Source organism: Artemia franciscana, chromosome 10, assembly GCF_032884065.1.
Source record: "Artemia franciscana chromosome 10, ASM3288406v1, whole genome shotgun sequence".
In the NCBI taxonomy this organism is placed as follows: Eukaryota; Metazoa; Arthropoda; class Branchiopoda; order Anostraca; family Artemiidae; genus Artemia; species Artemia franciscana.
The window spans coordinates 9140793-9166993 of NC_088872.1; the positions used below are offsets into that span (position 1 = coordinate 9140793).

The following is a 26201-nucleotide window of genomic DNA, read 5'->3' on the forward strand; positions in this document are numbered from 1 at the left end:
CAGCAAAATTTTTGAGAAGGCTATGCTATCCAGACTTAATAGTTTTCTGGGTGCAAAAGAATTTTTGCAAGATTTCCAGTTTGTTTTCCGAGTGAATCACTCTACAGAGCATGCTTGCGCAGCTTTCTTGAAATTCATTCATTCGGCAATAGATTCTGGTCATATCCCGGCAGCTTTATTATTGGATGTTGATTGGACGTAAAGCTTTTGATTCTTTGACTCATCGGATTCTCCTTTGGAACCTATCGCATATTGGTATAAGATCAAAAGCTTTTTCTTGGTTTGATTCGTATCTTTCTGGTAGGCTTATTTCAATTGATCCGCTTTTCCGGAGCCCTTCTGAAGTATATTATGGCGTCCCGCAGGGATCTGTTCTTGGTCCCATTTTATTTTTGATTTATGTTAATGATCTGATTTCGGCTGTAAAAAACACCAGGCCTCTGGCATGTTGCAAGCTGTGTCAGCCTGATGCTCAGTCGTGTTCCAATACTTCTTCTAATGAAGATTTTCTTGTTGCTTTTGCTGATGATACCACTCTTGGGACCCTTGGGAAGACGGAATGTGATATCAAGTCTAACCTTGTGGCATTATTTGAGAGAGTTATGTCATGGTTTAATGCCAATTACTTGGTCTTGAATGTTGGTAAATCACATTTTCTTATTTTTTCTCGAATTGGTGTAGCTTTCCCTCAGCTTACACACCTTCAGGTGTCACAAGGCTCCTTGTGTAGACGAGAGAATCGGTTGGTCTGGTTTCTTGGTATCCTGCTTGATGAGAATCTCTCTTTAGAAACCATATAGCCATGATTAGGGTTAAGGTCTCACGAAGTATAGGTATCATTCGAAAACTTAGACACACATCTCAAGGACCTATTCTGAATTTTTTTTTTCTGCCTTGTCCAGTCATGTATTTTTTATTGCCCCATTGTATGGATGTCTATTTTTCCGTCTACACTCTGGTCACTTTCCTTCATACATAATAAAGCACGACGTCTCTTTATGGACACCAACCCTTCCTCACCAACACCGCTCTTAAGTCTACAGTCTATTTACATTATTTATTGTGCTTCTTTTGTCTTTCACCAGCTTCACGGCAATCTTCCAAAATCTCTTCAAAAAACTCCTGTGTTTATTTCTGATTCAGCTCCATATAGCCTCCGTTCTTCATATAATATCTGTATTCCGCCTACCTCTACTATTCAATCAGATTTCAATCCCCTCATAGCTTGTCAACAGGTCTGGAATTCACTACCTTCTTCAGTACATAGATGCCACTCGTTTGGGACTCTTAAAAGGATTCTCAAGGATCATTTATTAAAGAATCAAACAGAATAGCATTTTTTAATGTTTTTTTCCTTTTCCTTTTCCTCTGAGGAGTTGACGGCCCCTGAGTGTTTGTTCATGGTGTATCGTTGTCCTCTCTGCGCTTTGACTCCCACGCCTCAGGTATGTTCTCTTTTTCATCTTATATGTTATTTGGCTATTGTTCTTTTTTTGGTTGTTGCTTATATTGTATTTTTTTTTGTATTCCCCTTGTATCCCTGGCCATGGAGCCTTTCGAGGACGAATAAGAGTATTGTATTTTCATTTTGTATTTATTGGTGAATAAAACTCTGAACTCCGTTAAAAACCTTAAAGTAACAAGCATATCAAAATCAATACGATTTCCTAGGATTTTTCTTTCGGTTGTTTCGAAATAATGAGATTTTTAGGGGAGTATCCTATTTATTTTTTGTCGGTGTTGCCACGGTGAACTGTTAAGCTAAATAAGCTAATTACTTAAATTAACAAATCTTTTGTCAGTGTATATTTAAGCATTAACAATTTTTTTATCTCGAAAGCCAGCTACTGCTTCAAATGAAAGCTAACACTCTATTAACATGTTTTGTGCACCATGTCTCTACCTTATGTTTTGCTGAATTTTCGCCAATCTTTCTTTTTGTTTAAATTTGGCTGCTGCTACTACCAAAAGTTGCATAATGTTTTTTTTGTCAGTGTTGCCACGGTGAACCGTTAAACTACATAAGCAAGCTAATTACTTAAATTGACAAATATTTTTGTCAGCGGATATCGAAGCATTAACAATTTGTTAATTTCAAAAAACAGCTTCACCTTCAAATGAAAGCTAACGCTCTATTATGGTGTTTTGTTCCTTATGTCTCAACCTTATGTTTTGCTGAATTTTCGCCAATCTTTCTTTATGTTTAAATTTGGCTGCCGCTACTACCAAAAACTGCATAACTGTTTTTCTGTCAGTGTTGCCACGGTGAACAGTTAAACTAAATAAGCAAAGCTAATTACTTAAATTGACAATTATTTTTGTCGGCTATTATTCAAGCATTAACAATTTGTTAATTTTGAAAGACAGCGTCACCTTCAAATGAAATATAACACTCTATTAAGGTGTTTTGTGCACCATATCCCTACCTTATGTTTTGTTGAATTTTCACCAATCTTTTTTTTGTTTAAATTTGGCTGCCGCTACTACCAAAAACCACATACTGGTTTTTTAAATATCCGCACAACCAATTTACAAAATCAATTAGTTAACAATTAACTGTTTAAATTTGACAATGCTTTTGTGTCTATAAGAATTCAAGCATTATAAATCGGTTAATTTCCAAAAACAGCTACACTTTCCTAAGGTTTTTGGTGCCACATATTTCTACCTCTTTTTTTGCTGATGTGAAAATGTTTTCTTTCAATGTTTCTTTTTTGTATATTCTTCTTAATTTTTTAAGATGAAAATGATATGCAAGTTTCGACTCAACCAATTCCAACCATCAGATTGAATTTTCATTATCCTTGGTGCTTTAAGTTTGGTACACATAAAGCAGCAACACACTCGCTATAAATTTCTACGCAGAAACGCAGGTAAACACAAGAAATGTTAAGCTTACGAAAAGTAGGCAAAACAAAATTCATCAAAAACACTTCAACAGTATTAGTATAGTGAGGCAGGCTACGTAAACTCTGTAGGAAATGCTTATATGCCACTTTGAGATAACGCAGATGTGTAATTTACAAAAATAGACAATCCAAGCATATTTGTGTAGTTTTGATACAAAAAGGGAAATTTAATACCATTTCAGCAACGGCTAAACTGATATAGAAGATGATACTTACGAGATAAACTAGCCACGTCACATGGTGAATATGAGCATCGTCCATCAAAATCTTATTCAAAATAAAACCAAGGCAATGAGATTCCCTCACAAAGACCATATCTAACCAGGCAATACGGGCAGGATAAGGTGTACCACTGCCGTAGGTAGCCTACACATTCTCTCTTTACATGCGTTATCATTGTATGGATTTTCCTGTGTCAAACAGAGAATGGCGAATAGTAATTAATTCTAAGTCGATTAGAAGTGATACGCCAAATAGTGATTGCTTTCCTCCATCTGCTTGGCATGACCATCACTCGTTTATTTTTCTAATGTTAATTACCGTGTTTAAACGCTCATTCCCTTTCTGCTGTTTTTAGTACCCCCCCCCCCCCCTATCTCGACGCCTTTGTATTCCAACATCTCTTTCGTCCGTAGTTGAAGCAATTAAGAAACTTAAATCAGATAATGTTGATAATGATGGTGTATATAGATTTCACCTTTTATTAGATTGCACCCCTTCCCCTTTTTGACCATATGTACCTACTTTTCCAGATGTGTCTTTGTACTTCTAGTGTACCGGAGAGTTTTTTGTGTCGTACTGTTTCTTCAATTTTATAGAGGGGAAAAATCTTCTTCAAATTACTCTTCTTACCGACCTAGTACTGTCTCTTGCACTTCTAGTAAAGTTCTTGAGCTTGTATTGCTACGTTTTTTTTACTAATAATATTATATTGAGGGAAATAGCCCGTTTGGATTTCGGCCCAGAGTAGGTTGTCGGCATGAGCATCGCTTACATTTCCTTTGCTCCTTGAAAACTCTTCTAAGGAAAATAGTATCTATCTTTGTGTTCTAGATCTATCGAACACTTGCGACAGTGTAGATCATAGTCACCTTTTTTCTGCTCTTCATGGTTATGGTGTCAATCTATAGGTTATAATTCTTTTTCATTACTGGTACTCAAATTTTTTTTTTCTTCTGCTAAAATCGGCCCCAGCTACTATCATTAAAGTTTAAGGCAAGGTGGGATTTTATCTCCGACCTTATTTACGTTCTGTATTTCAGGAGTTCTGGCAAAGATATCGGCGACCTAAGTCTCTGGTTTTTCTGATGTTTCATATCTTGCCTATGCTGATGACTGGCTTCTTAAAAGCCGTACTAAAACTGTCCTATCTAACATGGTTTCTCGTTTTCCTACTTCTTGTTCGAATATAGGCCTATCTTTTAATGTAGATAAATTTGAATTTCTTTTTTTTTACAAAAATTCTAGTACTCCCCGTCGTTGTAGTGGCTTTACTATCCCTCTCGTAGGCTCTCTTCGATGGGTCAGTATTTCTATTACTAATAGTCTTCCAAGCTTGCACCAGCGCATAGTCTTCGATATTAGTAAGAAAATCCAATTAGGATATGTTAAGATTGTTGCCAATTGAGTTAAATACAATGGACTTGCGTTGGCCAAGCTCTACTCAACTTTTTGTGGCGATTCAATTTTTTTTCTTCTGGGATTTTTTCCCTGCTTAAGAAAAAAAAATTAAAAAGAATCCGGATTGATTATTTTAGATTCTGTAAATTTTGTTGTTTCTTCCTCCCTGGACAAAAAACTGGCTTCTTTTGTCGGAAGTACTACACAAAACGCTTTCAAATACCCCGTGTATCCATAATTCTTCGCACCACTCTCTGCCTTATCATGTTTTTTCAGTCGTAAATTAGTTTTCTTTATTTATCTGTTTGTTTTTCTCTCATTTGCTGCTCCACGTTTTTTTTAGTATTATGAAGAGTGAGTAACAATTAAATAATAATAACAATAAAGACAGCGTGCTTCCATATTTCTCTATATTACTGCTTTTTTAGATTCTGCAAGGTGTGAGTTTTTTGTTGGTGTTTTTCCTCTTTTTCCCCTCCTTTCATGTCTTTCCTCTTTTTTTTAATGTCTTTTACTTTTTATGTGTTACTCTGTACATAGTTTCCTTGTGATTTCTATTTTGATTTGCATTGTATTTTTATGTGTTTTTCTTCGTGTTACTCCATGTGTAATACTTTCATATAGGTGGGTCAAAAATAAATAAATAAATAATAATAATAATAATAATAATAATAATAATAATAATAATAATAATAATAATAATAATAATAATAATAATAATAATAATAATAATAATAATAATAATAATAATAATAATAATAATAATAATAATAATAACAATAATAATAATAACAATAATAATAATAATAATAATAATAATAATAATAATAATAATAATAATAATAATAATAATAATAATAATAAAAATAATAATAATAATAATGATAATAATAATAATAATAATATTGAAATCTCTGGCCACAAAAACAATCTAACAAGGTTAAAACGTTAAGGAAGAATTTGTATTTTTCCAAGCGTGGCTGGGTCAAACCTATGGCGACGCCAAGACATGAAGAAGAGGATCACATTATCTGCGGTTAGAAGACAAGCAAAAAATGGAATAAATATATACAAGCCCTTCCACGTACTCGTGCCAGGTAAATGAGTGTATATGCATATATCTTAATCACTAGGAAATGTATATATTACTTTTCATGGCAGTAAGTATAGCCTAATGCAATACCAAAGCTATTATATTTACTTACTTGATTATGTAACGGGTTGAAAGATTCAACAGGAGTTACAAGCCCATAGATTGGTTTTTCTTCTTGTCGTTCAGCTTCAAACGTTCCAAAAATCCTATCCCAGATAATCAGCACTCCAGCGTAGTTTTTATCCAAACAATATTTATTTGCTCCTGAAAAACAAAGGAAAATGCGTACAAGAAGAGATGTCAAGACTTGACGAACGGTAATTATGATTGATCAGTCAAATCCTCTCGAATCCTATTTGAACTTTTCCAGAAAGTGTCTGTGGGGAAATTGAAAGAAATGTATAAAAGAACTTTCTTTTTCAAAAGGTTTAATGGCCTTTGCATGATTTTTCCTAAAATTTATGTGCAGCTTAAAACAATCATTTTATTTTTATTTTAAGGATATCAAATCTTTCTATTGAAATTTCATCAAAAATAACCATTCAGAAGTTTTGACTTAGAAAACAACGATGTGTCTCCCCCATTTTATCTTAATTGGAATAAAAAATACTAAGAAAAACACCGATATCGTACACCTCTGTTCAGAATTCCTTAAAATTATCACAGCCTGAGCGATAACACAGAAATAGTAAAGAGTAAAACGTTTATCCGTGCAATTTTCTATACTTTTCAGATTTTTGTCTATTCTTAGTATTTGAAGAGCATTAATGTCATGTTCTCCTTTTATTAGTTTCTCAAAAATAATTATCATTGCAGCAAATGGATATCATTATAAATTTCTCCAGGGAATGGGTAAGCCTGCAAAAGTATTTCCAGAGACTTCCGAAAAAATTAGATTTTTTTTCTAAACATCATCATAATTTTTGCAAAAATTGCAAAATGGTACATTTTTCTTTTCTTTCATGTGGTACCTAAGCCCAATCTACACTAACGAAAAAGTTGTTCAATGAATTTTACCGATATTTGAAGCATACCTCTCTAGGCCGATAAATTCTGCCTACAGAAGTTTTTCCCCTTTGAATTGGTAAGTGATCAGGTTAGGTGCTCGAATGTTAGGAATGTCTCATCTAGGCAGAATTACAGAGTTTGATTCACTCGATACGCTTGTGTATTGCTTTAATAGATACATGTGATGTGATAATAGTGACATGATATTTTTCTCTTTGGGTGAACTCTGAGGGAGAATAGAGAACTTCGCATGCGACGAAAGACAACATTTTGGTGTTTTTCTCTAAGGAAACATCGCAATAAAAGAAGTAATGTTTTTCGTAAACATTAAATTTTTCATAAATCATAATATCAAATTTTATTCTTCATAAGCATCAAAAAGAAGGAGCGATAACATCTTAGTACTTCTTTTTTTCGAAAAAAAATCACAACGAAAAAAATAATTTTGGAGACAGATTCACTTTTGGAATAAAATGCAAAATAAAAAAAAAAGGTGAGCAAGACACAAACCATGATGAACACGGTGATGACTTGGTGTGTTCAATATATATTCTAGTGGTCCTATATTGTCAATAAGCTCTGTGTGGATCCAGAATTGGTATAAAAGATTGAAACTACCATGTACCAAAAAATGGGAAGGTGGAATGAAAAATGCCAGAGGTACGTAGAACATCTGTAAAACAAGTATATAGATAATTAATTTCTTTTTTTTATATAGACAATATACCTGTATATATGGATTAAATCTATGAGTTCTAGACTGATACACAAACAAGAGAAAACATTAGAGAGATACATACAACTTAATTAAAATACATATTCGGGAATCTGATTTGCGTTCTAGTCTTAATTTTTTAGATACAAAGATGTTCTATAAATACGGGTTAAACACTGGAATCTTAGGTTTGAATATATGACAGAGGTGTAAATCTACAGGGATATAGAGGATGCATAAAATACAAACCTAAGAGATTAGTTTATGTTTCTTTTTTCAATTTTTTTTTAATCTGACAACAAAGTTTATCAAAGGAAAGTAAGGAGCTATATCATAAGTTAAGACGATCAGAAATGAAGTCCCATATTAATCAAACAGTTCGTGGTAACGAACTGTGGTAAGGAGCGACCCGGCTCAATAGTAACCGAAACTTTAAAAAATGGAATTTTGATACCAATAGTTACATCAAAATAATCGCATTTTAATTCTGATTTTAAATGTATAAGCTTCATCAAGATTAGTTTTACCCATCAGAAGTTACACGCCTGAGAAAATTTGCCTCATTTTTGAAAATAGGGAAAACACCCCCTAAAGGTCATACAATCTTAACGAAAATCACACCATCAGATTCAGCGTATCAGAGAACCTTGTTGTAGAAGTTTCAAGCTCCTATATAAAATGTGGTAAAAATGTGGAATTTCGCATTTTTTCCAGAATACCGATCACTGATGCGTGTTCATTTGTTTTGTTTTTTCAGGGTGATCGTATCGACCCAGTTGTCCTAGAATAGTGCAAGAGGTCTTATTCTAACGGAAATGAAAAGTTCTAGTGCCCTTTTTAAGTGACCAAAAAAATTGGAGGGCACCTAGGCCCATGTTATTATTCCCACGCTAATTATTTTCCCAAAGTCAACGGATCAAAATTCTGAGATAGCCATTTTATTCAGCGTAGTCGAAAAATCTTATAACTATGTCTTTGGGGACGACTTACTCCCACAAAGTCCCCGTGGGAGGGGCTACAAGTTACAAACTTAGACCAGTGCTTACATAGTAATGGTTATTGGGAAGTGTACAGACGTTTTCAGGGGAATTTTTTGGTTGGGGGAGGGGCTGAGATGAGGGGGATATGTTGGAGAAACTTTCCATCGAGGAATTTGTCATTGGGAAGAAAATTTCTGTGAAGGGAGCGCCGGATTTTCTAGCATTATTTGAAAAAAAAAACAATGACAAAACAAATATGAAAAATTTTTTTCAGCTGGAAGTAAGGAGCAGCATTAAAACTTAAAAGAAACAGAAATTGTTACGCATATGAGGGGCTCACATCCTGCTAATACCTCGCTTTTTGCACTAAAGTATTTTTAGTAATTTCAACAATTTATTCTACGGCTTTTGTGATTCAGGGGTCATTCTTAATGAATTGGGACAAAATTTAAGGTTTAGCGTAAAGAGCGAGGCACTGACGAGAGGGTGAACCCCCTCATATATATAATAAAAAACATGAGAATAAAAAAGTTCGTTACGTAAGCTAATTTATAAGTTACGTATATCTTTTACTAATAAGAACATTCGTAAAAAATTGAAAGTTCTAGTTGCCTTTTTAAGTAACCAAAAAATCGGAGGGCAGCTAGGCTTCCTCCCCCGCTCTTTTTTCTCAAAATCATTCGATCAAAACTATGAGAAAGCCATTTAGGCAAAAAAAACATGCAAATTTCGTTTTAATTATTCCTCTGCGGAGAGCCAAAATCAAAACATGCATTGATTCAAAAACGTTCAGAAATTAAATAAAAAAAAAACAAGTTTTCTTTAGCTGAAAGTAAGGAGCGACATTAAAACTTAAAACGAACAGAAATTACTTACTCTATGAAAGGGGCTGCTTCCTCATCAACGCCCCTCTCTTTACACTAAAGTTTTTTTTACTGTTTTAAAAAGAAGAGTTGAGAGAAAGAGTCAAACCTTAGCGTAAAGAGCGGGACGTTGAGGAGGGAACAGCCCCTTTCATATACGAAGTAATTTCCGTTCGTTTTAAGTTTTAATTCGGTCCTTACTTTCAGTTAAAAAAAACTTGTTTTTTTTATTTAATTCAAACTTAAAACCGCCAGAAATTACTATCAAAGAGTACATGAAACCAAAAACGAACATATACTAAAATAAATTACCACATCAAACGTAGACATAACAAATACTGGTATAGGTAAAACCAAAAAACAAAATCCCAAGACGAGTGAAAATTTGATGTAAGTGAACAATCAAGCAGACTGAAAAAGAATATAAATAATGAACTATAATAATTAAAATTACTGGAAAGAACAAATGAAAATAAACTGAATGCTTAATATATAATGACAATAATTCCTGAAAATCTTAGTAATTCAAGATTCTAGACTTTACTAACGGTAATGTTCCTTCAATTTTTTAATTATTAAAAAAGTGCTTAAAATATGTTTGGTTTTCAGTAAAGCGAAAACAACGCAATAGACTTTTTAAGGCTTACTGTTAGGAAAGGGGAGTTACGAAACTCCCGTTTGTAATAATTTCTGTTAGTTTTAAGCTTGGCTAGTTGTAATATTTAAATACTATAGTTTAAATACTACATACTAATAAGGTAACAAAGATAAAGTTACGTGGAATCTCTGTGTAACAATTCCATCTTTCATTAATCTGTATATAAAAGCGAGAATAAAACAAATTTGAGAAACTTCATCGAGCCTTCATTGATGAAACTTCATTGAGAAACTTCATTGACTTGTTTCATTGTAACAAGTGAGATTGAGCCATAGAAAATGGGATTTCTAAGCAGATATTATATGCACTGCGCTGCCACAACGCAGACTTACTGTAGCGCAGACAATTCTTTAATTGTCTACATTCTTAGTTTTATTGTGCAGTGAAACAAAAATATTGCATAAGGAAATCAACTAACTTTTGTAGTTACTAACTAAATGGGAATCAACAGATTGTTAACGTTTAAACTCTTACGGACGAAATGCTCTGAAAATTTAGCTAATTATTTTTGTTTATTCATTTTCATTCTTCAAAATGGCAACACTGATGAGAAGGTGATGCTGCTCTAAAAACTTTATAATTTTGACACAATAAAAAGAAAAATCTCGGGAATGGTAAAAAGGACCTAGATGAGTCCAAGAGGCAAAAATCGTGTTATTTTAATGTCCTTGGCACTTGAAGAACATCTTTAACAATATTCCTAAGCGTGAGGAGGACTACCTCTCAGCTTAGGACTGATCTTTGCAGTCCTTTTTCATTAATTCAACTTTTGTATAATGCAACTTGGGAATTATTACAACTTAGGCTCATTTAAATTTATTTATGGACATAAGAAAGTAAGTTTGACACAATAAAATAGCTAAACACAAAGTGCACTCGTATTTAAACTGAACGTTCATCGCGTGAAAGTTGAACTTTTCACGTTCAATCTACTATTGAGCCAAATAGGCTTCTCCAAATGAACTGAGGTCAGGAGGCAAAATTCAGCTTTATTCAAAGTAGTCTGAAAGAGCTCTCATTGGAATTTTGATAATTTGTGGTTATAATGCGATTATTTTACAATTAGAATGTGATTAAAAGCCTTAGCCCCCCTCCTTTATCTTCTTTATTTGAATTTATCATTACAAAAAAATATTACATATTTTCTAAATACAAATATTGTACATTTAAGAGAGAAAATGTAACTTTCTAAGGTATAGTATTTTGTTTATTGTTTTCGCCTCCTAAAGAATTTGTGATACAAGGAAGGTTTCCCTACAGGGTTTCTTGAAACGGGGTGTAAATTTTTTTCTGAGCATAGACCATTTAAAAAAAAGGGTTGACACCAAATCATGAACATTTAAGCAGATTAGTTTTTGTCGCCTCCGAAAGAATTTTTGAGGTGGAAAAGAAACAATTTCGACATTAAGTACACAAATTTTTTTCCCGAATATAGTACGCTTTGAAGAAAAGCAGTACATATAAGCCAACATCACAAGAAGTTCAGTTCTCCTGTGACTAAAATTGGAAACCAAGTTTGACGATCCTTGAAACCAAAGTTACACGCATTCCATTAGAATTAGCCTTCACCTATATCAAAGACAATGACTATGGTCTTGAGACTGTGTAATGGTGAATAAAAAATGAGCTTACCCAGGTACACCAGCCTTGAAATACACTTTGTCTCAAAGCCGTTGTCAAATCATAATGTTCTGAACTATGATGAACTTGATGCGCAGCCCAGAATAAATTAATTTCTAGAATAATTAATTATTAAATCAAATAATCGCAATATTTAGGTATATGTATGGGTAGATGTAAGTTTATATACTACTACTACTAACAACTCACTGCAGCGCAAAGCCCCCTGAGGCTAACATTTCTGCGCACACTCCTCTTCCTCCTCCATCCTAATGAATTCAAAGCTTCCCTTTTTTCACCATCCCAGGAATTTCCCATTGCCTTTTCTTTACGACATTCTTCCACCCCAATGGCGGAGGAACTGCTTCCTGTTTAGCCCTAGACAGTTGGCCAAAAAGGACAACCTTCGGTAATCTGTCAGCCTTCATCCACATGACGTGCCCTAGACATCTCAACCTTCTCATATTATAGCCCTAGAAAGCAGGATTGAACGACACGTTTTGCACGGCCCACTGTTTTAAATACGGTCATTCAGCTGGGTAGGTAATGTATAGTAAGTAAGTATGTAACAACTTTATCCCTTAAAAAGAAACATAGTAGCATTACATTTGAGTAATTCAAAAAATAAAGAACGACAAAAGGTGAAAAAAATAGATAGAACAAGCCAATACAACACAACTAGTGGTAACATTCAAACAAAATTAAGAAAAAAGTCAGTGAAAAGTATGGAAGGGATCTAGGAATATGCAGAAATATGTGCAAGTATAAACAGGTATATGTAGCAATATGTATGGTAATATGTATGTAATGTATATGCAGTGCTCATTTTATATAAAAATAAAGAAAGCTTAAGATTAGCTTATTTCATTCTAAATTCAAAGGTATTAAGATGAATTTTAACTTAGGCATAGGGAAGTTCAAAACCAAGTTTGATAGTTACTTCAAAACTAAGCTTGAAGTAACAAATTTATCACGCAAAAAAAAGTACAAAATCATTACAATAGAATAATATGGAAAAGACTGAAAGAAAGAAGAAAGAGAAGTGAAAAGAAATAAAAGGTATAAGACAATAATGCAACACAACGATTCATTTCATTCTCACAGAAGTTAGGAGCGAAGATCAGTGATCTGTGAAGTATGGGAGGAATCTTGCTTAGACATGAAGATCGAACTTCGCTGATGAACTTCCCGTATTGGCTTGTCTATTTCGTACGATGAGACGAATTCCCCGTTTCCAGAACATAGGGAGACGCAAAGCAAGAAATGAGCTTACCGAAAGTACAATGATCAAACCGTTTTCTTATCTGAGTCGGTTAATATAGGCTTGAATAGTGATAAGATGAACAAAGGAGGATTTTTTTTCCTTCCATGGTCAGAAATTAAATAAAATAACAAGTTTTTCAACTGAAAGTAAGGAGCAGTATGAAAAAAATTAAAAACAAGAACAATTATTTTGTATAAGAGGGGGCCTGCCACTCCTCCATAAAGTTCTTCACGCTTTATGAATTTTACACATAAAATCCGTAAAGTTTAAAGTTACCCAGCGAAACTTCTGAGCCTGAGAACATATGCCTGACTTTCAAAAATTAGAGAAACGCCCCCAAAAAGGCAAGTGATCTTAAAAAAATCACACTAACGAATCCAGCATATCAGAGAACCCTCTTGTAGAAGTTTCAAGCTCTTATATATAACTGTGCGTAAATTTGTAAATTTTTTTTCTTCAGAAAGAGTATCACGGATATGTGTTTATTTCTTTGTTTCGTTTGTTTTGATTTTCTTCCTTTACACCTAACCAATGGTCCTAGGAATTAGCGAGAGGACGAAGAGATGAGAAAGACTGCACCACAGAAAAACGACGTTATTCGCCATTTTGTGGCACCAAAATACGATTTTGCCCCAAAAATGTCAGCATTGCTATCAATTGAAATTTATGGCATATCTGATGGATTTGACGTGTGATTAAAAAGAAACAAATATTTTCAACTGAAGGTTTTTCAACGGAAATGATTTGTTATATGAGAGGGCTGTCTTCTCCTCAATACCACTCTCTTCACACTAAAGTTTTTAAGCACCTTAAAAAAAGTTTCTTATTCTAATTGAACGGTCCTAATTAAAATCCTTTTTCAAGATGTTGAACAAAAGGCCTAAATCTAGTGTAAAGAACGGGGCGGTGAGAAAGAGGTAGCCCCGCTCATTTACAAAATATTTTTTTTTAGTTTTGAGTTTTAATGTTGCTCCTCACTTTCTGTTACTTCGTTACCTTACAAACTGTTTTTTATTTCTTTAATTTCTAATTGTTTTTCAAATAACGCCAGGAAACCCACCTCCCTATCCGTGGAAATTCCCCCACCCACGAAAAATTCCTCCATGGATAATTCTACACCTTATAATGTTCCTATATGAATTAAAACGACCAACATCGGATCTCATTTTAAAGCTTGATTTAATTGAGTTGATTTACTTGTTGATTTGAGTTGATTTACCTCATAATAACAAATATTTTCTAGTACTATCAAAACTTGACTGATATTATTAAAATCGAGCACGGTACTATCATAATCTTATGTGGTATTATGAAAATCTTGCCGAGTATTACCAAAATCTTATGTTGTATTATCAAAATCTTGTCAAATATTATGAATATCATCTTTTTCTCAATATTTTGAGAATCCTCACAAAATTTTATATGGTATAAACAAAACCTTACCTCATTTAGACAATATATTTTCTAGTACTGTCAAAACTTGTCTGATATTATTCAAAGATAGCTTGGTGCTATCAAAATCGTAGAAACTATTATCGAAATTTTGCCAAGTATTACCAAAATTTTGTTTTGTATTATCAAAATCTTGTCTGATATTATCAGATACCTTGCATTGCATTATCAAAGTGTTGCACGGTATTACCAGACCTCGTCTTAACATTATCAAAACCTTATTATATATCATGAGAATCCTCCTAGGATTAAAGAAATCTAGCAAAGTAATGACGAAATTTCATGTTGTATTATCAAAATCTTGCCTTATATCAACGGAATATTTTCTTTTACTATCAAAACTTGCCTGATATTATCCAATCTAACATGGCGATACCAAAATCATGTGTGGTTTTATCAAAATCTTGCCATGTATTACCAAAATCTTGCGTGATATTATCAAGATCTTGTCGAATATTTTGAGAATCCTCTTTGGTATTATCAAAATCTTGCGAGTTATTAACAAAATATTGCTTGGAAATAACAAAATATTACATAATATTGACAAAAGACTTTTTGAAACTACCAAAACTTGTCTGATATAAACAGAACTAAGCATACTACTATCAAAATTGTATGGGGTATTATCAAAATTTCGCGAAGGATTACCTAATCTTGCTTGATATTATCAAAATCTTGTCAGATATTATGAAAATCGAAATCTAACAGGTGGCTATCATAATTACATGTGGTATTATCAAAACATTGCCAAGTATTGCAAAAGTCTTGCGGGATATTATCAAAATCTTGTCAGATATTATGAGGATCCCCTTTCGTATTGCTAAAACCTATTTTATTGGTATTGCAATAAAATTCAGTATTGGTAAAAAAAAATTTGTGTGGCATTATCAAAATCTTACCTCATATTGACAAAATATTTTCTAGTACTGTCAAAACTTGTCTGATATTATTCGAATCTAGCTTGGTGCTATCAAAATCGTAGATGATTTCATCAAAATTTAGTCAAGCATTGCCAAAATCATTTTGATATTATCAAAATCTTGTCTCATATTATCATACAACTTCCATATCAGATATTATTAGAATCCTCTTTGGTATTGACAAAATCTTGCAAGGTAATAATAAAATTTCTGTGGTATTATCAAAATCTTACCTCATATTGGCAAAATATTTTCTAGTACTGTCAAAACTTGTCTGATATTATTCAAATCTAGCTTGGTGCTATCAAAATCGTAGATGGTATCATCAAAATCTTTTACGTCTTTTACATCTTTTACATCTTGCATAGCATTATCAAAATATTGCATGGTATTACCAAATGTTGTCTAATATTATCGAAATCGTGTCAGATATCATGAGAATCCTCTTTGTTATTACTGAAATATAGCAAAGTAATGACGAAATTTCATGTGGTATTATCAAAATCTTACCTCATATTAACAAAATATTTTCTAGTACTCTCAAAAATTTTATGAAAATCCTCTTTGGTATTATCAAACTTTTCGAAGCTAATAGCAAAATTTTGTGTGGTATTACGAAAATTTTACCAAGTATTACTAAAATCTTGATTAGTATTATCAAAATCTCACCAGATGCTATAAAATATCTTTTATTGCATTATCAAAATCTTTCCTGGTATAATCCAATCTTGTCTAGTCTTATCAAAATTTTTTCAGATATTGTGGGAATCCTAAGGTAATAAAAAATTTGGCATAGTATAATCAAAATCTTACCTAATCAAAAATTTGGTATTGCCAAAATCTTTGAAGCTAATAACAAACTTTTGTGTGGTATTATCAAAATGTTGTCACATTTTAACAAAATATTTTCTTGTACCATCCAAATTCTTGTCAGATATAATGAGAACGAAAATATTTCAACAAAATGTTTTCTTGTACTATCAAAACTTGTATTATATTATCCGAATCTAACATGTTTTTATCAAAATTGTATGTGATATTATCAAAATCTTATCTTATACAGATAATCTTATCTATCAAAATCTTATACAGTAGTACCAAATTCTTGCGATTTATTCAGAAAATCTAATACGAACCTGCTAAAAATCACTACCATAACACCAAACTGCAAAAGAACATTTTTATTGAAACAATGTTACATACAATATATACACTATATATATATATATACACTAATTACATCATTGGACAACTTTTACATTTTGAATTGGTTTCATAAAATAATTGATCGGGTTCTATTTTGGTAGTGTAGCTATTCTCTTCTCCTAGTTCGTAACCAGTAAAATAGTCATTAGTCTGTTTTGAGTCATACACAATTTTTACTGTGGTGGCTTAATATAGGTCTTGACATTAGTATTATTGAGTTCATTGACTGTATCTGTTGATATACGATCAATGGTACCAATAATATTCATGTGCGCTTTTTTATTCATTTAACTATACATTATTTCATTGTTTTAGCTCAAATTACTCTATCTTAAAATTCAGTTATGTTGCCATCTTCCAGAAAATACTTTGTTAATATAAGGTAAGGTTTTAATGTTTCCACACAACATTTTGATAACACCAGAAAGGATTCTCATGATATCTGACAAGATTTTGATAATAATAGACTAGATTTGGTAATATCAGGTAATATTGTTATAATATATTGGAAGATTTTTGATATTATCAGACAAGATTTTGCTAATACCACACGAGATATTGATATACTTGGCAAAATTTTGTTAATACCACATACGATTTTGATAGCACCAAGCTAGATTTGAATAATATCAGACTAGTTTTGAGTGCACTCGAAAATATTTTGCCAATATGAGTTAATATTTTGACAATATTGCAGCGTAAAGCGTAAGGCGTTGAGGAGGGTACAGCCCCTTTTCATATATGGAATATTTTCTGTTCGTTTTAAGTTTTAATTTTGTTCTCTCCTTCCAATTAAAAGACTTGTTTTTATTTAATTTCTGGACGTTTTACAACTAATTCAGGTTCGAATTTGGCTCAACGTACATGAAAAATAAAAATAAGAAAATTAATTTCGGAATATTTATTCCTTATATGAAGGTATGCCCCCTCCTCATTGCCTTACTCTTTATGCTAGAGCTGGTAGCACTATTAAAAAGCTTCCTATAATAATTAAAAAGCCCTAATTTTTCAGTAAACACTATTACAAAATCGGGACAAACAGTCAAACTTCAGTGTAAAGAGCAAGGTAAGGAGGGGAACACCCTTCACATATGGAAGGGGCACCCCTCCCCCTCAAGGAAATCTCCTTTGGTGAAATTTCATCCAACCTAAAGTAAAGCTTCCCCCAATCAAATTCCTTCCAGACAATTCCCCCACCCTGTAAAATCGCTTACGGACGATTCAGCCTGAAAATTTTCTCGATCCCTCCAGAGATGCGCCATTCCGTGGAGATAATTTTCCAGAAACCAAAACACAAGAAAATAGCCTCCAACTAATTCACCCAGAACATCTCCACATGACAAATTGACAGAAACTGTAATATTTCCACTGGCACTGATGTTTTCAATAATTTAATATTTGTAATTAAAGTGTTTATAGTATTCGATGCTACTACTACAACTCACCGCAGCACCAAACTGCCTGAGGCCAACACCGCTATGCCTGCTCCTCCTCCATCCATATCTATACAAAGCCTCCTTCTGTACACCCTCCCATGAAGATCCCATTCCCTTTCTATCTTTGTTTATGAGATCCTCCACCCCAACCGCGGTCGACCTGCTTTCCTTTTAGCCCTAGACGGTTGGCCGAAAAGGACAATCTTTGATAATCTGTCATAATTCATCCACAGAATGTGCCCTAGCCATCTCAACCCGTCTCTCAATATTGCCCTAGAAAGTGGGATTGAACCATACTTTTCGTAGAGCATACTCTTTGAAATACAATCAGTTAGCCGGATACGCAGAACAATCCGTAGGCAATCTCTCTGGAAAACATCTAGAAAATCTTCATCTGATTTTCGGAGAATCTATGATTCCGAGCCATATTTGACCACTATCATCACTGTAGCTTCCATTATTCTAATTTCGTTTTGCAGACCTTTCTTCCTATTCTTCCAAACTTTTTTTATTGTGAAAAAAACACCCTGAATCTTGGCTATTCTGCTTTTAACATCTTCACTGCTCCCACCTTCTTTACTAATAATACTACCAAGGTAAGTGAAGCTGTCCATCTGATCAATCTTTTTGCTACCGAACGTCACCTTTTCATCTTTACTTATTCCTAGCCTTATTGACTTGCTCTTCTTAACATTTATTTTCAAACGTATTCTAGAACCCTGAACTCACAAAAGCTCTAAGACATTATTCATTTTGCTCACATTTTGATCCAGGATACTTAAATCATCAGCATAATCTAAGTCCAGGAAATGTTTTCCTCCCCATTTGATTCCACGGCCTCACATTGCCTTTCCAGTGCTTCTTAAGACATATCCATCAAAATGATCCATACAAAGGGGGATACCAAGCAAGGATAAAACCTTTACTAAAGCTCTTCTATAAACAGAATTAACCTTATTAACCTTAGATTTAAAATTTGGTTTACACATCCTCTAACTTCTCTAAAACCGCACTGTTCTTCTCTTAAAACTTCGTTTACAGAATCTCTCAGTCTAAAAAGCATTTTATTACTAAGTAATTTTCTACCTACAGGGACCAGACTAATTACCGATAATTACCATACTCACTCTTATCACTATTACTTTAATTAAGGTTTTCATAAATCGCTAAATACTTCCTCTTCTTCAAAAATCAAATTCATAATTTTCAACAACTTATTTCTAACGTCAGAGCCTCTATAAAAGAACACATTTACCACACTATCAGCACCTGGAGCCATACTATTTCTAATACTTTTAGTACTGGTGCTAATTCTTCCTCACAAAACAAATCTTCCTTCACATCTATAGTATCATAAACCTTTTCGTTTTCTTCTGTATCTTTTCCTGCAACTCTGTCTCGGTTTAGCACATTCTCAAAATTTTCTGCCCATCTCTCTTTGACTCTTTCCTTATCACTAGTTTTGGCCCCGTTCTTATCTTTAATTACATAAAAAAAACTAGTTTTTTTTAACTGAAAGTAAGGAGCAACATTAAAAATTAAAACGAACAGAAATTACTCAATATATGAAATGGATTGTCCCCTCCACAGTCCCTTGCTCTTTACGATAAAGTTTTTAATTGTTTTAAAAAGCAGAATTGTGGCAAAGAGTCAAACTTTAGCGTAAAGAGCGAGGGATTTTTTTGGTCACTTAAAAATGGCACTAGAACTTTTCATTTCCGTTAGAATGAGCCCTCTTGCGGCATTCTATGACCACTTGGTCAATACGATGACCCCTGGAAAAAAAAACAAAAAAAAAACAAACAAACAAATAAGCACGCACCCGTGATTTGTCTTCTGGCAAAAAATACGAAATTCCACATTTTTGTAGATAGGAGCTTGAAACTTCTACAATAGGGTTCTCTAATACGCTGAATCTGATGGTGTGATTTTCGTTAAGATTCTATGACTTTTAGGGGGTTGTTTTCCCCTATTTTTTAAAATAAGGCAAATTTTCTCAGGCTCGTAACTTTTGATAGGTAAGACTAAACTTGATTAAACTTATGTATTTAAAATTAGAATTAAAATACGATTCTTTTGATGTAGCTATTGATATTTTCACTAATATTCCTAGCTGCAGTCCCAGTTTTCTACCCTGAAAAAGCATTAGCAACTTCACAAATTGTTTTCCTAAAACAATTCCGTCCCTCTTTCATACTGTCAAATTTTAAACCCTCCAGTTTAGTGTTTAGTATTCAACTGTTCCTGAAAAGTTTCTCTCAAATTCTCATCCTCGAGTCTACGAACATCATAACATCCTGGAAGTTATTACTGTTCCTAAATTTCAACTTTAAATTAACCCTAGACACTACCGGATGGTGATCTTTACTTTTAACATCAATAACGGCACTCCTACGTGCCCTAATATCTTGTATTGATCACGTCAGTCTTTGTTTACAATAACATAGTCAATAATTGCCGTCTTACAAACACGTGAATACCATGTTAACTGATGGGTCATTTTGTAATACGCCGTATTGGTTATAATTAGATTGTTATACCTACAAAATTGCAACAGTCTGTAGCCATTACTGTTTTCTTTTCCTACACCAAATTTACCTAGGTTAGGATACCAATCTGTGCCTATTTTTACTGACCTGGGCGTTAAAATCTAATAAAAACACCATATTTCTACCTAGGACCCTGTCTATTTACATCTGTAACTGTAAGTAAAATTCACTTGAATCACGTCAATTGGCTTTACAGGGGCATTTACTGCTACAACTGATATCCTGAGCTTTTTAGTCATAAAATGAGTGATAAATATTCACATTATTATTACCATCCCAGCCTAAGCAGGATTTAGCAGCTTTCTTATCCTACCTGAGCCCTATTCCCTGTGTTTGTACCCTATCCTTCCGGCCTGTGCAAACAAATTCTATATTACCTAATGTCATGCTTCCTATCCCTGGGATATAATTTTCTGAAACTCCTAATAAGTCCAGAGTGAGTTGTCTCAATTCGTCCGTCAAAACGTCGATACGATAGTTATTTTTAACGTTAAAAAATTCCAACTTTTATTTTATTTGGCCTCAGGAAAAGCAATTGTCCTGGATATCAATGCAGGGAGGACCAATACCTCTTCTCAAATCTATACCGAAGCTTTTAAGTCGGCTTAGAACCGAACAGCAAGAAGTCCATGGGACCTCCAGCATGAAGGGATCGTTTGCGCAATGTTCGGCCCATTCTTTGTCAATCAATCAATATTTTTCAATCAATATTTATTAATTCAAAGTAAAAATACACAGAAACAATATTTTGCCCCAACAGAGAGCAGAGCTCGTAAGGCTGGGGGACACAACATGGTTTTTAGCACTTTGGAATGCTCTTCTACCAGCAAGAGTTGAAATCCTGCACAGACAGTCTCAAGGCTGTTGCCTCAAGTATATAGTCTCAAGTATATATTCATACCTATAAATATTATGCTACTAATGGAGGTAGTCCATAGCAGATAAATTGGCTAGATCAGCTTGAAAACGCCCAACAAAACAGACAAAGCCCAGAAGAATAGTCCATTAATCAGAATCCTGGTTAATGGTGTGTTGTTTATTTCAATACAGTACCCCAATTTATGAAATTAAACTGAAAAAAACAAGTTTTTCAACTAAGAGTAAGGACCTACATTAAAACTTTATATAAACAAAATTTTTCAATATATGAGCCCCCCCTTAAATCCATCTCTCTTTACGCTAAAGTTTGACTTTTTCCCCAATTCCTTGAGAATGACTTCATACACATTAGGGCCGTTTAACTAGAATAAAAAGCTTTGTCAAAGCAATAGAGACTTCAGTTTAAAGAGCAAAGGATTTAGGAGGGTGCTGCCCCATTCATATGTGGATTAATTCTTGTCTTTTTCAATGTACGCAATGAACGCATTTTTGAATTCTAGTCTCTGTTTATTAATCAGATCATGCCGGAAAATCCGGCTCGCTCAAGGTGGTTTCAGGTACCATCCTTTTTCCGCACCCATCGCACCCATTCTGCACCCATCGACACTCTTTCATAACTGGTGATTGCAAATTGATAAAAAAAAAAGCTTGTTATTCTTATTAAACAACCATTGTGTTTCAGGAGTTGTTCTTAAGAAATTAGGACAAAAAGTCAAAAGTTTAGTGCAAAGATCAAGGTCGTGAGGAGAAGGAACCCCTTTCATATACGTAATAATTTATGTCCGTTTAAGTTTTGATGTTGCTTTCAGTAGAAGAAACTTTTTTTATAATTTAAATTTTTGATCGCTTTTAATAACACAGAGAAATCCGGCTCCCCCCTACATGAAAAATTCCTTCACCCACGGAAAAAATCCACCGTGGAAAGTTGTTTTCACGTAAAAACTGCCTTCCCCTTCCCATGAGAATTCCCCCAAGACAATTCCATTCTAGCTGAAAATTCTACCAAGAAAATTTCTTGCAAATGATCTGAGGTGAAAAATTTTTTTTAGTGCACTTTCATTTGAAAAGACTTTAATTTCTGAGTTTTTAAAATCATGCTGGTCATCCCCCTCTCGGTGGAAAAAGTTTCCCAGCAAAAAGGCAGCACAAGGGTGTTTTCCAGCAAAGGTTTGTTAAGAGGGGGGGGGGGGGCAAAAAAAACTTTAAGAAACGCATCGAAAACGTGAAATTGATATCTACTCCCTTACGATTTCAGGGAAGTTTTCTGGTTTACGCTGTTATTATGATGGTAAAGAATAACACTAAACCCTAAAATAAACAGAATTTATTCCGTAGAGTAGGAGCACTGTCCCTTCCTCATCCATACCTCCACCTCAAGGTCGCAGAAACTTTGGAGTCTGCTCATTAGATCATAAATTGAAAGCTTCAGTCCTTTGCGTGGTGTGGAATTTTCCAGGGGGGATCGGTGGAGAGCTATTTTTGGGGGGTATTTTCTGCGGTGGTGTTTTCTGTAGGGAGTGGTTATTTTCCAGGGGGGTTAATACCAGTCACCAAAAAAGGAAAAGTTAAATAAAAAAAAGAACGGTGATTTTTTAGTGAAAAATACGCATCAAACGAGGCATGTTCAATGCCAATAAAAGCCAGAAAAGAACCGATACGTCTAACAACAAAAAAAAGGGATTGCGACTAATCAAGTGAAGAAGAAAATGTCAAAATCTGAATTGTTCGTCATTAAAACTAAAAGTAATTAAAATCTAACCTGTATTAGGTTGGAATCTTATTACCTGGATTTGGTTGGAGTAGCTTAAATACATTTGGTTTGCTTTTTTGCGAGAGGGGGGGGGGTCAATTTTTTTTGGTTTTCCTTTCCAAACATGTGGTTTCAAGTTTCCCTATCTCTTCTTGTATTATTCTTGTTATTCCATTCTTCTGGTTTGGTATTGCTTTTGTTTTTATTCTTTTGTTGTGTATAAATGTTGTAATATAAATTAATAAATAAATCTTAAAAGAGCAAAAGAGCACAGCTTAAATTGAATATGCAAATCAAGCTTAAAACGAACATAAATATTTTACTATTGTAGCATACATGAAACCCAAAACGAACAGAAACTATAGAAGCAATCATAGCAAATAAACATACAACGTGTAGGCCAGCTAATATAAATGAATAAATAAATCTTAAAACGAATTAAGCTTCAATTATAGAAGCGAATCAAGATTGAAACGAACAAAAATTAATACAAAGAAGAGTATGGGCACTGCCTCCTTCCCTAACTGTAAAAGTCTAAAACCTACTGCGTCATTGGCGCTTTACTGAAAATGGCACTTTATTACAAATATTTTTTTACGTATTTATTACAACATTGAAAATAAAAAACGAAATTACAGTAAAATCAAATTTTGAACTGATGGGCTTTTCAGCAAATGATATCACTATATAACAAATACTTAGTTTTGCCTTATTTCTTTCCAAGACCGTTCACGACAAATTTCCACTACAAACAAGAAGTTAGTTACTGCCTCCTTTCATAACCTTAAAAATCTAGGGCAACTTTCAATAAAGAGCAACTTCCAAACTTAAGACAAACGACAGTTATTCTAAATATCAGGGGGCAGTCCCCTTTCAGTCCCACATTCTTTCCACTAAAATTTGACTGTTGTCCCGTTTTTTTTTTTAAGATTTGAGGCTCAAACACAAGAACCATTGAATAGGAATAAAAAGTTTTTTTTAAGATATTATAAAACTTTAGCGTAAATAGTGGGAGTACAGGGGAGGGCAGCCACACTGATATTTGAAAAATGAAACCAAACTCTATAAAAAATATCTATTGCAACACATGCGATCCCCCCACTCCTTCCGCTTAAGTTTGACTTTTTCCCCAATCCTTTACGATCAACTCCTCAAACACAAGTGCCATTGAATGGGAATAAGAAGTAATTTTAAAGCACTATGGAACTTCAACGTAAAGAGCAGTGGATCAGGGAGAGAACAATCCTCCTTATATTTGGCATAATTTCTCTTAATGTGTCAATTTACTCCCCTTCGAGAAAACTTTCTTATTTAATTGAAATAAAAAGTTCAAATAGGAATGAATCCTTTTTAAAGACAGCGATAAATTTCACAAAACATAATTGATATTTCGGTCACATATACAGTAACCGTCATCAGTAGTAATACTGATGACGGTAACAGTATTACTAGATATTTCGAAATACTAGTACAGAGATGAAATACTAGATATTTTGATCATCAGTGAGTATTATTACAGATTACGGTCACTGCATAGGTGACCGAAATATCCAGTATTTTTGTGAAATTTATCTCTGTCTATTAAAAGAATTTATCCCTATTTAAACTTTTATTTATCGCCATGGAAAGTGGTGTGCTCTTCAAAATCATCTATTTCATTTAAATTTCCATCAAAATGATTTTTTGTTCTACTTAGCAGTATAAAAGTATTCCGCACACGTTATTAGAACCAATTCCCTTTTCTCAGAGCAATAAAGAACTGTTAATCAGGATATCACAGTCAGACAATGAAGACTATCGGCTTACCATGACCTGCTCGGTGGGCCCAGTAGTAGCCGAAGTCCATCCCAATTGCAGCTATTACCCAAGTCCAGGTTGAATCCCAGGGCAGTTCTAGATTGCCCTTTCCCCATTTCTCGTATATGTAAAAATAAGCAACATGTTCGATGCCATGAAACAATATCCTATAAATAAAAATGAACTAACACTGCCGTACCTATTAGCACAAAATGCATGTTAGAGATTATGCAAAATCAGGATATTTTTAAGATGTTGTCGGGTCAGAGAGTTTTGTAAGCAAACTTAAGGTGATATTTGCAAATAATGAAGTGGCGAGACACGTCCAATTCACTAAAGTCCGAAGAGTGGGGTTGGAGCCTCTCTTTGTCACAGAATATGTATCTTCCCATAATGACAGATGCTTCACCAGCACCAGAGAACCTGCTGAAGATGATACGGTGTCAGTGCATCAGCGGGTGCGAATCGCTCAGACGCAGCTGTCGTTGGAAAGGTTTGCCCTGCAGCTTTGACTGCGGGGAGTGTAAAGGAGCGTTATGCGCTAACACTGCAGCAAGACAGGATGAGGAAGAAAACAAAGAGGAGTAGGAAGAATAATCAGCTTCAGGTCGTGCTTCAAAATCAAAATGTTCTTGTGATTAATTTACCTGAGTTCTGAGCGTTCCTTTTTATAACTGATTGATATGAAATTTTGATCTCAATTAAAGAAGTGTTTTTTCAAGATGTTACATTTAGCAACCCCTCATATTACAGGCCCCTTAGAGGTGGAAATGATGTAAATAGTAAAAAAAAACGCTTTCGGACCTTATATTTGGCAATACGGTACTTTATTTGATATAAAATGATCCTTTAGCCGGAGCAATCCTACAAATAATGATCTGCGTAATTTACCCCTCCCCCCGTTCTTTGAAGGTGAAAATTGATACTGGGGTACGGAAAACATGATTTCTGACGTCAGATTAAGATTATTCATGCTTGAATTAATAAAAACGACCACTTAAACCCAAAAATGCGTCCAAATGGAAATTCCAACTTCCCCCCTTATTTTCCCTCTTCAAACGGGGGTTTCGGGTAGTTCTGCAAGGGGGATTCGGGGGGGGAGCTCTGTGTGATTAAGTTGATTTTTCTGATCACTTTGGTGTAAAAGAAAATTCTGTTGCAATTTCCCCGAGGTCAAACCTTATTTTCCTCCACTATAAAAGAGGGAGAGCTATTTAAATTCTATTTCTAACTGACGCTTAAAGAATGAAAAAAACGTCACTAAAGTAAATTCTATGGAATAGAAACACACTTTTTGACATGGAAGTATGGACCAGTACATGTTCATTTTCATTCTTTCAGGACATGTTCTTATTTTTGCAATTGGAATAAAAATCATCCCTCTATAAAGCCGTTCATTAACTTCTTTACTCATTACTTTATAAATAACTTGCTAGTTGTTGAGATAGTAAAGTGGATGCCACAATCCTGTTGATTTTATCC

General features: G+C 33.9%; 1 protein-coding gene across 2 annotated transcripts in view; it reads right to left on the bottom strand.

Annotated features, from left to right (window-relative positions):
* Positions 1–26201, bottom strand: part of LOC136031747 (alkylglycerol monooxygenase-like) — a 64771-nt gene that overhangs the window by 13864 nt on the left and 24706 nt on the right. For both annotated transcript variants that reach the window (XM_065711475.1, XM_065711474.1), the window contains exons 4-7: positions 24729–24886; positions 11479–11582; positions 7141–7303; positions 5735–5886 (exon numbers count right to left, since the gene is read on the bottom strand). In XM_065711475.1, coding sequence (XP_065567547.1) covers positions 5735–5886; positions 7141–7303; positions 11479–11582; positions 24729–24886 — 577 coding nt within the window. The remainder of the gene's footprint in view (positions 1–5734; positions 5887–7140; positions 7304–11478; positions 11583–24728; positions 24887–26201) is intronic.